Below are 13,925 nucleotides of genomic sequence, written 5' to 3'. Positions count from 1 at the left end.
AATCGCAATATGTAGGAAAATGGACTATTTAACATTTACCAATTACAATAACAAAAGTATCCATTCTTTTTGCTTCGAAACGTAGAACTATGCATCTGTTTGGTTTTATAACATTAAAAAAAAATATTGAATTCTTTCATAGATATCTCTTATTTTGTTGTATAAATAATGATTTTATTAATATCACCCTTTAATTCAAACCAGTGATTCCTTCTGCCGTTGAAGAAGTAAAGTACTACAATGACTCATGCTTAGTATGATACGAGTACTGAATACTAAATCTAACAAATGTAAATTATATGTTAAATATTGTCAGTGTTCATTATACGAATTGACGCAAAGAAATGTTCACATTCATGAAATTGAGGAAAATTTAAAACTTTTGAACATATCTATTTATTTGTTTATCCTGTAAGTGTGTTACGTTCAACTCTTAGTGCTTTATTTTGGACTTAAATAAACCAGAAGCCACGCCATGTGAATGCCAAAATATCTATTATAATACATAATCAAATATATATAGCATAATAATGTGATAAAAAGGTTATATAAATTACTTAAAGAAAATGGTTGCTGTTTCAGAATGAGGTTTGGCATCTATAACTCTGTGATTAAACATCAATGGAATTACGAATTTATAGCTGTGGCAGTATTTCTTATTTATTTGTTTATTTTTCCACATTTAAACACTTTATCCTTATCTATGTGTTTCTGTGTTTCAGTGCCGACGACTACCAAACAAGGGGATTTCGGTTTCACCACCGCTGTTACCACAGCAACACCCCAACAGCCAAACATGGGCCGTACCAACTTCACAAACAAACAATTAACAGAACTGGAGAAGGAATTCCATTTTAATAAATACTTAACACGTGCTCGACGGATAGAAATAGCTGCCTCGTTAGGGCTCAACGAAACTCAAGTGAAAATATGGTTTCAAAACAGAAGAATGAAACAGAAAAAACGGATGCGTGAAGCTCAGTTTGAAAATTCAATGCGAGACAATTGTCAGTTGAACATAGACGGACTTGGAATGACCGCCATGACACTATGTCAGGAAGGGCGGTAGACCTCTAGCCCCAGGTGGCCTGTGAAATACCTCGTTGTGAAATTCTTATGTTTGTTTCTACACATGTCAGAATTCTTTTGGTCCTAAGGACAACGTTAGAAAGTTGGTATACTGTCGATAATTAGTGCTTGAAACCAAATTGTTGTCAAGACAACCGAACTGCGTTACTCCTTCATTTCAAGTGAACAGAAGTTGTATCCTCTTAAACAGGATATTTGTGGAACAACGTTGGAAAAGTCCCCTTGACGCAATGCATGCTTCCTGAATTTCGACTTAGGCTCAACCCTGTCCTTCGACCTTTGGTGTGATTATTACATTGTTATCATTTATCGTTCATGTGTTATTGAAAGTTATTTCTCAGAAAATATGAAACTGTTTTGATGTTTTCGTATATAATGGGCAACATATTATTGTTGGCGTTTTTTGTCATTGCATTTTGTGACATGGGTTGGTCGAATTCCCGTTAATGCAAAGCTGGGCAATGAGCAATGTCATTGAATTTTGCGAGTTTAAAACTCTAAGGAAATACACTGGTGATGTAAAAAGCCAAATATCATTTATTTATCTGAACACTCTGTGATGTTCTTAAAATCATATTCAGGCGACGTGTGAACAATTGACCTAGTCATTTTATTATACAGCGTATATTTTGCTTTTATCTAAATCCTTTGAAGGTGATATGAATATGTAATATGTAACCCGTGAATAATTTGCATAATGTTTACTTACAGGAAAATGCGGTCTGTACTTTTTTATGAGACATGTTTTCTTTGAGTAGGAAAGTGAAGGTATCCATTTTTACTAATATCTTAACTACTTTTCGTCATCCATTGATGTTTGTCTGTGTGTTACAAGACTACATTCCACTGAATCAGTGACTTTAAAACAATATCTTGGTGCATAATAACACACATATGTAACGATGGTGCTCCGGCTATAATGATGTCTGTAATTTAATGTCAATGGTAGGAGACTTTCACTTCTAGTTAAAAGGAAAAGATGGAGAACCTCCCTTCTTGGCTGAAAAAAAGCAACGTCACCATCATTGCAAAATACACTAAAGAATATAGAATAAGAAACGTTTTCGTATCATTGTTGAACATTTCTTCCCTTTTGTGCATTTCTAGAACTAATTTTGTCAATTAAGAAAGAACACACATCAATTTTGACCTTTGTAGTATACAATATATAATTTATACTTTGAGGATTTGTTATATCCATCTATTAAAACATGAAATTAATTAACTCGATGAAATCAATACAAAGTTTATATAAATCATGTGATTGACATTTCCTGCTTGACGTAATGAAAATATCTATACACACATATATGTTAATTATGTAACAATTAACGTACAATTAATTTATTAGTTTTATTTATAAAAAAAGTCAAATCACTCCTGCAAGACGTTATATTACGCTATGTGCCTTCGACACACATATTGTAGGCCATATAGGAAGGGAGGTAACCGATTATTGTTTCGTTCAAATGTAAGCCGTTTTAGCCACGCGCTGAAAGTGCGTATTAGTTTTCTATGTGTTTTTTTGTCCCATTTAGAATAAATATGAATAAGTCGTGTATGTGAATGCTCAATCTAGTGTCATATTTATTGATCGTAGGTGATGACTAATCGTTTGATTATTTATGTAATGTACATGAAATACGAATATTCTAGACAGAAAATATCTTTTTCAAAACATGTTTATTTGTACGTTCAAAATTTAATGTTCGTACGAATATGTGTTCATTCACAAGCATATTACATATTACCTGAGACATGTACTAGTAGGTCCCGATTTGCAATATTTCAGGCATTGTTTGTGTACAGCTGTCGTGCGAGACAAATAAAGTGACATATTTTTGGTGCAATACATAATGAATTGTCAGTGTTTTATTTGTATGAGTAGAATCTTTAGTATTGATATACTAGAAAAAGCCATTGGTTTGCACCTTGCTGCACATGACTCAATACCCACCGGATCCAGAAAGCATCTTTCTTCGTGCATTTACAGATCAATTATTGGGTTTGCAATATAATTAATTGCATCTGACCCATTTACTGCTATTAAATAGCTTAAAATGCATTCTCGAATAAGGATTTCGCAGAATGAAAATAAGCTGCATTTTTCATAATTCTTCATGACTTATATTATCAAAATTATAGGATCAACAAGTGAAACTTTGATCAGGGTGAAAAACGTAACTCCACGACTTGTCTAGATAGAAAGTCAAAGTTTGATTATATAACTCTTTACTTGTAGTGTTAATTGATAAAACATGTTTGACACTTGTTCGGACAGTAGTACAAAATAAAGTAAGGGAAATTATCAATAATACATTACTTCACAGTTTAGTTATACAAGTTTCTGGAAGGTTGAAGAGTGTGACCTTAAATGCTTCTCTGACAAACACCAATAGCAAGGTAATATATCATTCCATCATCGCTTCCCTTGTTCCAAAACTACCATCATCACGGAATGACAACTTTTCTTTAAAGATTATATATTCAGCTGGATTGTTTTGTAAATCAAATTAGAACAAATAGTTAAATGTATTGATGCAAATACTATTGATTAGCAAATTGGGAGGAAATAACGGTCAATTATGATAGCAATTAGTTAAACATCATATAGAAAATGTTTAGTAAATCTAATTTAGAACCATTGTGAAATAAAATAGTATACCCCATAGTTCGTTCTCACCTTCCTCAAATGAAAAAATATACATTTAAAAATTGACCATATCTAACTTAGAACTTTGGGCAATAGTTCTCATTTCGCAGTGACTAGAATAAACAAATTAAAATTACTTGGATAAGCGAAACAAATATATATTGACCAAGCCATATTGAAACGTCTCTGAAATATCGTGTTAACAGGCAGCTTCATTAGGTGACATGGCAACGATGGGATAAATGACATGCTAAATAAATATAGACGACAGCTTGAAAACTAGAGGTAAATTTCACGCGTTAACATCACAATGTATTCTACATTTAAATATATTAATCAGCTGTTGGTCTTTTGACATTTATTCACAAATTGTGTTGGTTTGGCTGAATATTAACGCACACTGTATTCGCCTATAGTTAAAAAATCTGGAATAAACTGTGAATACCACAGACTATGCATAAAGGGTATTGCAATATAAGTGTGATAGAGAACTGACAAATTCAGCATCGAATATGCCATCTAAGGTAACATCGATAATTTGGACGTGGAATGTTTAGCAAAATTATGCTTATTCCATTATCATTAGACATCCAATTGTGATAGCGTGGTTTCAAATACCGAATTCATCATTTCATTAACAGTCAAAGAAAACTGAAGGTTTCTTATTCATTTATCGTGAATATATAAATCGTTAAAATAATAGTGAAAGTGTCTACTTTATTAATCAAATATATCGATATACTTTTGTCGTAATGATACTGGCATCAGTATACAGATAATTACTTCGGCTACAAGGGCCAAAGTGTGTATAATGTCTTTGAAAGAATCATCGCAATGCTAAACAGCGTTAAGTGAACATTACCATGATGACTTACCAGGAAATCACAGAACAGGAATCTAAAAAAGAAAGAGAAAAACATCTTAAACAAAATCAATTATTTCTACACGACACGGCTCCAATTCCGCCCCTGAAAATTGAATTTTGAATTCGAATTATGGTTATATGGCAATAAAACCACCATTCGAATTATGGTTTTTATTGACATTTCGGCATTTTTTTGGCCATAGTTTTATCGATTTTGAGTTCGAATTATAGTTTTATTGACATTTGAGCATTCTTTTGTTAGCTACAAGAATGCCGAAATGTCAATGAAACTATTATTCAAACTGTGTAAATTTGCCATGTAAACCTAAGTCGAACCTAGGTAATGTCATGTTCTCACATCAAGAACAAAACCACAAGGTACTAAAATGTGCAAATTTAAAAAACCTCGACCTTCATACCACAAAAAGAAATGGCATAATTCTCTACGATATTCTGATGCTGACCATACAACTTGCCCATACTCGTTGAAAATCCTGTGCTGTAAGTTTGTCCATCATTAGTCGACATCTATCACAGAAATTGCGATATTCGGAGCAAATAAGATAGAAACTAGCGGGTGTTAATATCAATATATAACAACCACAAGGAACAGATGCATGAAGACAAAAATAAGTGTCATGATTACTTGAGGGAAGTATACTTCAAACAGATTGACACTACACTATAAGTTAATTTCATTGTTTTAATCAAATGCAAAACTGATATCTATATATGGTTGTTCTACAACTTTATTTCATATAGTTTTGATTCTGTTTTAGTTACTGAATATGTAATCAAGAAAAAATGCGTTAATACATTTCGGAGAATAACAGTTATAAAAGATAATGCCTAAAACATGTCTGATGCTGTCTTGCTTGTGTAAAAAAAGGCTTTCTCTAGCGTGGCTGTGTTCAGTTTCCATTCAAAGACAAAAATCAATAACAACTGGAATTTTAAAAGATTCCCAGACGCACGTTAATGTCTTATGTTGAATTTGTAATACTTAGCATTTAAATAAACAATAAATACCAATAGAAAGAAGTTCGTTGCTTGCATCCTGTTTTGTTATTCTTACATTTTATAAGAATCCATACATATTATTCAAACAAAATCAATAACAACTGAAATAAAACCAAATACCAGACGCACGTTACCATCTTATGTTGAAATTGTCATTCGCTGTTAGCATTAAAATAGACAATAAATGCAAACAGAAAGCAGTTTGTTGCTTCTACCCTATTTGTCGATACTTACATATAGTATGAACTAGTATTTAAAGTCAAAAACATTATCCACTGAAATAAAAATATCCAAGACGCACGTCAGCGTTTAATGTTGAATTTTTCATTTACTGTTAGCATTGAAATAGACAGTAAAAACCAACAGAAAGCAATTCGCTGCTTATACCATATATTGTGATACTTACATATAGTTGAAATGCAATGTAACTGCATTTCAGTGTGCAATCCAAAGAGCGGCCGTCGTCCTGACAATGTCAGGAATTTATATAATCTTATAATTATGACTTCAAAATATAGACCATGGCATGCCTTTTTGTTGACGTTTTGTTGAGTTTTATGGGAATATAGAATTGCATTTTCAATGAAATGATAAATGCATTTTGTACATTAAAACGATTCTTTCAAACTTCGTTATAATTCATGTTAGAAATGATTGTCTTCGTCAGTTTTTTTACAATCAATTACAAATTATGCAGTCACACATAATGTTCAATATAATAAGTATTTAAACAAATCAAACTTTGCCTGCAATATCTCGCAATCAACTTAGAACATGCACATTCTTGCCAAATATAAGCAGGATAACCTGACCAGTCCATGGTGATGTCATGTGTGATACAATTGTGACGTCATATCAAGAATAATGATTTTGATTGTAACTAATCCTGTAGTTTATACTCATACATTTCTGAAAGTCGTGGAAGATAATGATTTGACAGCAAACAGAAAATAATTACAGCATTTAATTTTGTTTCATAATTTAGTCGCTCATCCATATTTGTTTTATCTATTATTCATTCGCTCATTCCTATCTGTTCATATGGATATGCTTTATGTTCGTGTTACTGCCATGTTTATTTTTTCATTTACAGAAGTCATTATCTAATTTCAAACTACCTATCTCAACAAAAAAAAATGGATTTTTTTCTATTCTACCATTAGTATATTTTATTACATTTCACCTGTGTTCACTTTCTTCATTCTTCAAATTGATTGAAAAAGACGGTTAATTATACAACTGTGTAATGACATATTACTAAATGTCGCCATACAGGAGTAGTTAGCTTTCTAAGTAGCCTGGTTCAGGTTTGTGATTTGAGTTAGCTGAAGGTTAAAAAGGTGAAGTTGTCGAAGTATATGTAGTGATGCATTGAATATGGAAATGTCAATCTCATTTAATTTATCATGTTCGAATTAAAATCGTCAAAACATATAACTGATAATAGAGGTGACGCCATTTTGCTCTTAAGTTGGCCTTCATTATCACTGTTCGCTTTGCAACTTTTGAGGACTTAACTTTTAACAACCAACATCTCATCTTTTTAACAATCTGTTTAAAATATTACCATCACACCACCACACAATTCGTCATACCATATAGAAAATAGAGTAGAGTGTAAACGTCTTAGTTGTTTATTATTTGATTGAGTAGAAACACGTCCTCAAAAGGATATATACGGCTGGCCTCGTGCGTGATTTATATTGCTATTTATTGGAATATATAAAAAAAAAAATGTTGACGACTGTTATTCTTTGTTTAGTAACTGAAACTGTTTATATCCATAATAATATGTTTTCCGAACATTCAAGCAAAAATCTATCAATTACTTTGCCGTTGTATTAAGCTTAAAACATCATTTATCGGGCGTTAAAAAAGTCTGTATATTTACCTACAAATGGTTGATTAGTACAATGAAATACAGAAAGATGAAACAGACAAAAATGACACTGGGCATGTTTTTTTCCCCAAATTTGTGCATTTTTTTACTAATTGCAGTATAATAACCACATTATTAGTTTTTCATGAGCATATGTTTGGATGTCCAGCCATCTGCAATTACAACTGCGTACCCTCTCAGTGGAATACGTGTAAAGACAAAAATTAATACAGGCTACCTATTAGTTAAAACCACCGAAGATCACTGTCTTAGAATTCAGAAATCTGGCGCTTCGTGCAAATGAAAAATGATCGTTTCCAAAGTCGTTAGAAATTCCCACCGTGCCTGGTCGGCTATTGATGTGACCGACACCTCTGTGTGAAGGTGATTTACGGTTGATAACCTCAGACTTCACACGACCTCAACCACGTCATGCACATGAACGTCGACCATGCTTAGTGAAATGTTCACTGTGATTTACACAAATGTATGTACGTTTTTCATGTAAATATTTCTTAAATTATGTCATAATTTGTGTGAAATAAGTATCTTAATGGAAATAAATAGTCAGCATATGAAATTACTTAAGGAGCATGTGATGAATGACATCGCTGGGCATCTTACTGCATATTCATGATATCATTTGGGTGTCTCAGCGAAAGATTTTATAAACAATTGTTTTACTTATTTCTCTACTATATTCATTCTTCTGCATTCAAAACAAAATCTTTGGTAACTGATACACATAGATGATATTCATGTATTTAATACTTAGTGATTTGGTCTTGGAGTTTCACATGCTTCCATTTGGACATTTCAGTACATAAGAAACATAATTGTATACACTAAACATCAAATTCAAAGTTATATTTCATACGTGAAAAAAAAGTAAAAGTTATTTATATTTTATTGGAACCCAGCATCTACGCAATCATAAAAGGTTGGCTTTGTGGCATGAATTGGGTTGTGATTCTTTTTGTGCTATAATTTCGAGGTAAGTAATTAAAATTGTAAGACTAAGCCGATTGAATTAGTGTATTTAATAACACCAAAACACCAAATGTTATCTTTACAGTCTTTTGTATATAAGGAAATTTAACACATTTCTTCCATTTCTGCACATTGGCTAGACTGTGTGTTTATTAGATATATCGTTCGTCACCATTTAATGTACTTTTAACAAACACGGTACTTTACGACGTTATACGAATGTGGTTTGTTTGAATGTCACCATTCTATGCAATTTGTCCCAAGCTAATACTTTTAGGAGATGCTATCAGCGTTTTAAGATTAAAATGATTGGATAACATGTTTATCCAGCTCTCATATGATTTTTTTTAATTCGAAACACTCGTTAGAAACAAATATCACAGTGTCAATACACAAAATAAGAACCGAAAGCAAAACCGATACGAAAATACAACATCAGAAACTGAAAAGACACAGAACCAAAGCATGGCAACATTCACCTGTTCGGAAACCTGTAGAATGACCAACATGAATGTAACAAACAAAATTGTATGTTTGTTACATTTAGTGAAACGAAATGTTGATACTATATGATAATAGAAACATTAAGATCTGTGTGTAGTCAAGATAGATAGATATATATATGTATAGAATACTCAACCAAAGACAGCAGAAAAATGTATATCTACTTAATAACCATAAACTGGGAAAATGAATAATTACACACAGGACGTAACGAATGCATGTTAACTTGATCAAAGTTTTGGAATTATGCCCGACGTAATTGACTGGAGAGATAGACAACACCATTGCGTGTTTGTGATGTTCATACTTAAAAGCAACGTTTTATGTCTTGAAACCGAAGTATATAACAAAGAATCCCGTTTATGTATTATGTATAACTGACAAATCCTTTGTGATTTACGTCCCTAAGTAGCTGTCATTAATGTTAATGATCATCATCCATCTCACGGTTTTATAAATAAAGAACATATTGACTTTGTAGCAACCATCACATTTCATAAATTTTATATCGTTTCTGCGTTAAACATTGTTCATAAATTCCATGCAGGGAATCTACGAAATAAAATCTAGGTGTATTTGCCAATAAATACGAAAACCATAAGAAAAAATCGTGTGTGAATTGCATCAGCAAAATACAACAATTTGCCAATCGACAATTGTGATCACTTGGTTCTTTTAATTTGTATCAATCTTTTAAACTTTGCTTAACGGTATTGCATAGCACCACCATCTCCTTCCGGTAACTGTTTCTGTTCTTTAAATCAAATTAGTCTATTTTATAAACATAAAGTGGATTTCGTATTGAGTAAAATGTTGACATTTAAATGTGATATTCAAATAAACAAGTGATGTTTTATCATCGATTTTTTTTTATAAAAAGGAAACAACATGGTAGCAATTCACATAAAAAACTATATAGTCATTTCAAGGATATAGGTAACATAGGTATTTTCGAAATAAACACATTTCTACCTACTAAAAACGATCAATCCTACGCCATCAAATCAAAATATTGAAGAGTACCAAGTGAAAGATAAACCCAATTGGGCATCGATCGCACCGCAAAGTTCACCTGTACTTCTACTTAAGTGAGATTAAATTAAGAGTACAAAATAGCATTTGCCCTTATATTGATTATTAAGTTAACGCGGTCTGGGAATTATTGTGTGTGTAGTCATCAGATACATAGACATGTATGTAATAGGTTTTTCCCTTATTAGACCTAATACTTTGCTACATTTATCAAAACATCGGATAAGTAGCAGCGATGTTGATCGATGCATTATCCAATGGGTGCCTGTTGTCTGCATTGGCACGGTGTGCTTATTTGAGAAGTGCGTGTGATGTTCAGGGTAGAAACCTTTGAATCAGCATAATTTTAATCTGTTCTATATCGGTGCTATACGCAAAGAAGTTTCTATGATTTCCGTCGCCAGTTAATCATCCACTTCTATCCCAGAGAACACGTTAATTTTATTAGAAAAAGTATGTTCGTTCACATATATTATTTTTCGATATTTATATTTTAGATATGATAGTAAATAAGGACAATTTCCAGTATAATATCAACTGATGTGAAGCAAGTAGAAATTGACATTAGGACTATATCACAATAGATAAATTTATGCTTAAATATTTTAGTGCAACAATACTACATTTACTTTTTATGTAATTTATCTTTTCTTTGCATTTCTAAAGGAGCTATCAATGTTCATCTCCTGTCCGTATCTTTCAATTCTCACATTTTGCAATATTACATTAAAATTCCATTAGCCGTTATAACAAAAACATCATATTATCCTTATTTTTATCAATTTATCTGATCATATTAAAAGATGAAATTCGCTTTAACTTTGTTTCAAAGAACGACGCAAAGTGCATCTCTTCACCGATGTTCTAATCCCGCTGAGTTACACGAGTGATACAATGCACTGAAAGCTATATGGGAGGATTGCGGTCAAACTGCTACATTATATACGTCAAATTGGCAGTCTAGTGGACAAAAACTTATGTCATGAAGACTGCGTATAATGTCTAAACGGACACATTATTGACTCACAGTTGCGTTAATGAATCCCTACCACAGCTGCATAAACGCAAAATCCTTCAACCACGTGAAAGTTTTGCATGAAATTCATCAAATTTGAAATGCAGATAAAAAAAATGTACGACAATAAAAAGCAAAAGATAGGAAACACTTTGATATTGCCGAATATACAGGAGGCTATCATTTACTAGGGACGTTAAACGTCAAGCCTAGCGCACTAACTGACATTCTCAGCTAACGTCAAACGGGTTGTTCGATGAAGACAGGGGCTTAGACTTTATACCCTTGGACACACAAAGTATGGCTTTCAGGATATTTATTGACATTTCTTTCCTTTAATCTTTATGTTAACCTTTTCTCTTACTTTTTTATCTTTCCTTTTCAAAACGATTTTATACCAAAATGTCGATATATTGTATAACAACTACTTATTTGTATTAATTCAAATAAGTTTTATATATCCTGATTTTCAGAAAGTTTAGATTGCAATTTAAACTCCAGATGCAAATACAAATACAACATCAACAACAAGTGAAAATGTGCATAAGCATAAAAAAATGTATATCAACATTAATTCAAATAGTATTACCTTTTCAGTAATTTAATGAGTTCAAACAAACGCCTGTGTTTGAAATATCGTAGATTCAAAATACTAAGTACATGTACTGACATATCTAATGGTAAATGCAGTTTAATAGCCCCTTTTTCAACTTTGAATATGTATCATGCATAATAAGTAAGATTGGCAACATTAACATTATTCAGATGTAAAACGAGGATAAGATATCAGTACAAATTATGTAAAAAAGTTAAATTCATGAAAATTTTAGAATTGAATATCAACTTAATTTACACAAAATATTATCTTTTTAAGGATACTGTTAAAAACAATTTCCTTTTTTACAGCATGATCTTTATTTTCTTCATATTTTATCACAAATGCAACTTTTTACATTCGAAAAAAGGACATACTATCGATAAAGCATATGCCTTGATATATTTCAGGCTTTTCTTCACCTCTGCATTTCTTGATTTTCTTACAAAACTTCTGTTTCATTCAAATGCCTTGGACGAAGAAAAAACATTTCAACATATTCAATATAATCAGTTGTTTGTAAATGTGTTTGGAAAATAATAATAGTTCTTTGCAACTTAGCGTGTATATGTAGTACACTTGAGGTGATTTATTGCTAATTTATTTGAATGACATACAAGAAAATACAGATCGGTAACAGACAAATAAGAGTGAATCAGAACAACTAATACTAGTACAAAACTAGGAGGGGTGTTAGTCGACAACCTGCTCTTCGAATAATGTATTTTGTATATAGAGAAAACATATACGTAAATTATTTACATAAAAATGTTGACTGCATAGGCCAGCAATAAAGATGTTTTAACTGGACAAATATGAATATAAGAACGTTGCGTTTTTGCTGTTTTGCCGTTTTGTTTTAAGGAGTTTTCTAGCTGTTGAATACTAATAAAGTGATGCAATGCTAATTAGTAAGTACTATCAGAATTACATTGTATCTAAATTGAGTTTAGAGGCGAATCAAAAAAGCTTTCAGTAATGTAAGATATCAAGACATAAAATAGTAAATTAATGTGGTGAAACGAGAGAAAAAAATGGTTGTTATACAAAACTTACTTTTTATGTTCAGAATATTAATGATTTTATTTGCTTATTTTAATGAAAAAATTCTCGATACTAGTATGCATATGAATATGAAATGTATGATCCTGGCAATAAAAAGAGTGTGTCTAATAATCTTGTACCTAAGGCAACAAAATAGGCCACGCCCTAACTTTATCTTATGTGGAGCTAATGGGAATAATTGCAGATATAAATGTAATGCAATGAACCTGTATTCTAAATGATAAATATTTGTTTTTTATCGAACAGAAGATACCAAATTTAATTCAATGATTACCTTATCTAATGGTATGAAAATAATTCAAATAATGCTAGTTTAAAAACATATCATCTGTTTTCCGATGTTATCTTGCTTTTCCATGTGTAATAAAAAAAACAATTTGACAAATTTAAATGCAGACTTTTTACACGGCATTTTTCATGGGTTTTAAAACTCTTAAAAATACTATATTTGATGGTCATGCGATTTCTTTGTATTTAATAATTAATAGCTGTAAAAGTAAAAAAAAATATGCAAGTGGAAATATGCCTTTAGCACGTTACAAAGTCACAATGTTTTGACTTAATAGACCATTTACTCTCAAACTATTATTTCATGTGAACCGTGCGAGAAGAAATTCCAGCTACATGCCAACCTCAGGGACTGCAAGTCCACCAGCAGAGTCAATCGGTTTATAATTTCAACAATCACTAGAAAAAGAAAAAGAACGTACCTGTTCAAAACTTAAGCATATCGATACAATAAGCCAGAGAAAATTAAGCGTTGTTGCATCGTTAGGCGCGTAGCTAGCCCCTTTACCATGTGTAAGCCCCGACATGGGGTTGCCGAACCCCCCCCGAAGCGCGAGCAGGGGGAGGGTACGGGAGTGGGTCTTCCCCCTCCCGTAAGGGGGGTCTGGGGGGGTCTCCCCCATGAAAATTTTGTTTTCTAGAACGTCTCAGGAGCCATTTCCCACGTCCTGATGTCTGAGATAATGATATGTTGTAATTTATAATATAGTTTTAAAAAAGGGGCCGGACTTGCCCCGGTCTCCCCTACACATGTATAATACATGTGTAGGGGGGACCGGGGCAAACACGGCCCCTTTTCTTTTTTCAAGACGTTATGGAAGGCATGTACTATACTGTTGAAATGCATATTTATATATGCCATTTAGAAAAGAAATGTATTGTCTTTCATAAACTAATAACCAAATCGTAAACAAGACCATATTTTGGGAA

General features: G+C 32.2%; 1 protein-coding gene across 1 annotated transcript in view; it reads left to right on the top strand.

Moving 5' to 3' along the window:
- The window catches only part of LOC110445101 (homeobox protein Hox-A1-like), a 34,929-nt gene extending 31,983 nt beyond the window's left edge, over positions 1-2,946 (top strand). Inside the window, exon 2 of the mRNA XM_021489495.1 lies at positions 723-2,946. Within this exon, the coding sequence (XP_021345170.1) occupies positions 723-1,069 (347 nt within the window). The 3' untranslated portion in view covers positions 1,070-2,946. The remainder of the gene's footprint in view (positions 1-722) is intronic.
- Positions 2,947-13,925: the final 10,979 nt, after the last annotated feature.

This window comes from Mizuhopecten yessoensis, unplaced genomic scaffold (genome assembly GCF_002113885.1).
Source record: "Mizuhopecten yessoensis strain PY_sf001 unplaced genomic scaffold, ASM211388v2 scaffold2711.2, whole genome shotgun sequence".
In the NCBI taxonomy this organism is placed as follows: Eukaryota; Metazoa; Mollusca; class Bivalvia; order Pectinida; family Pectinidae; genus Mizuhopecten; species Mizuhopecten yessoensis.
The sequence above is the reverse complement of the archived record's forward strand: the minus strand, read 5'-3'. Positions and strand labels throughout refer to the sequence as shown.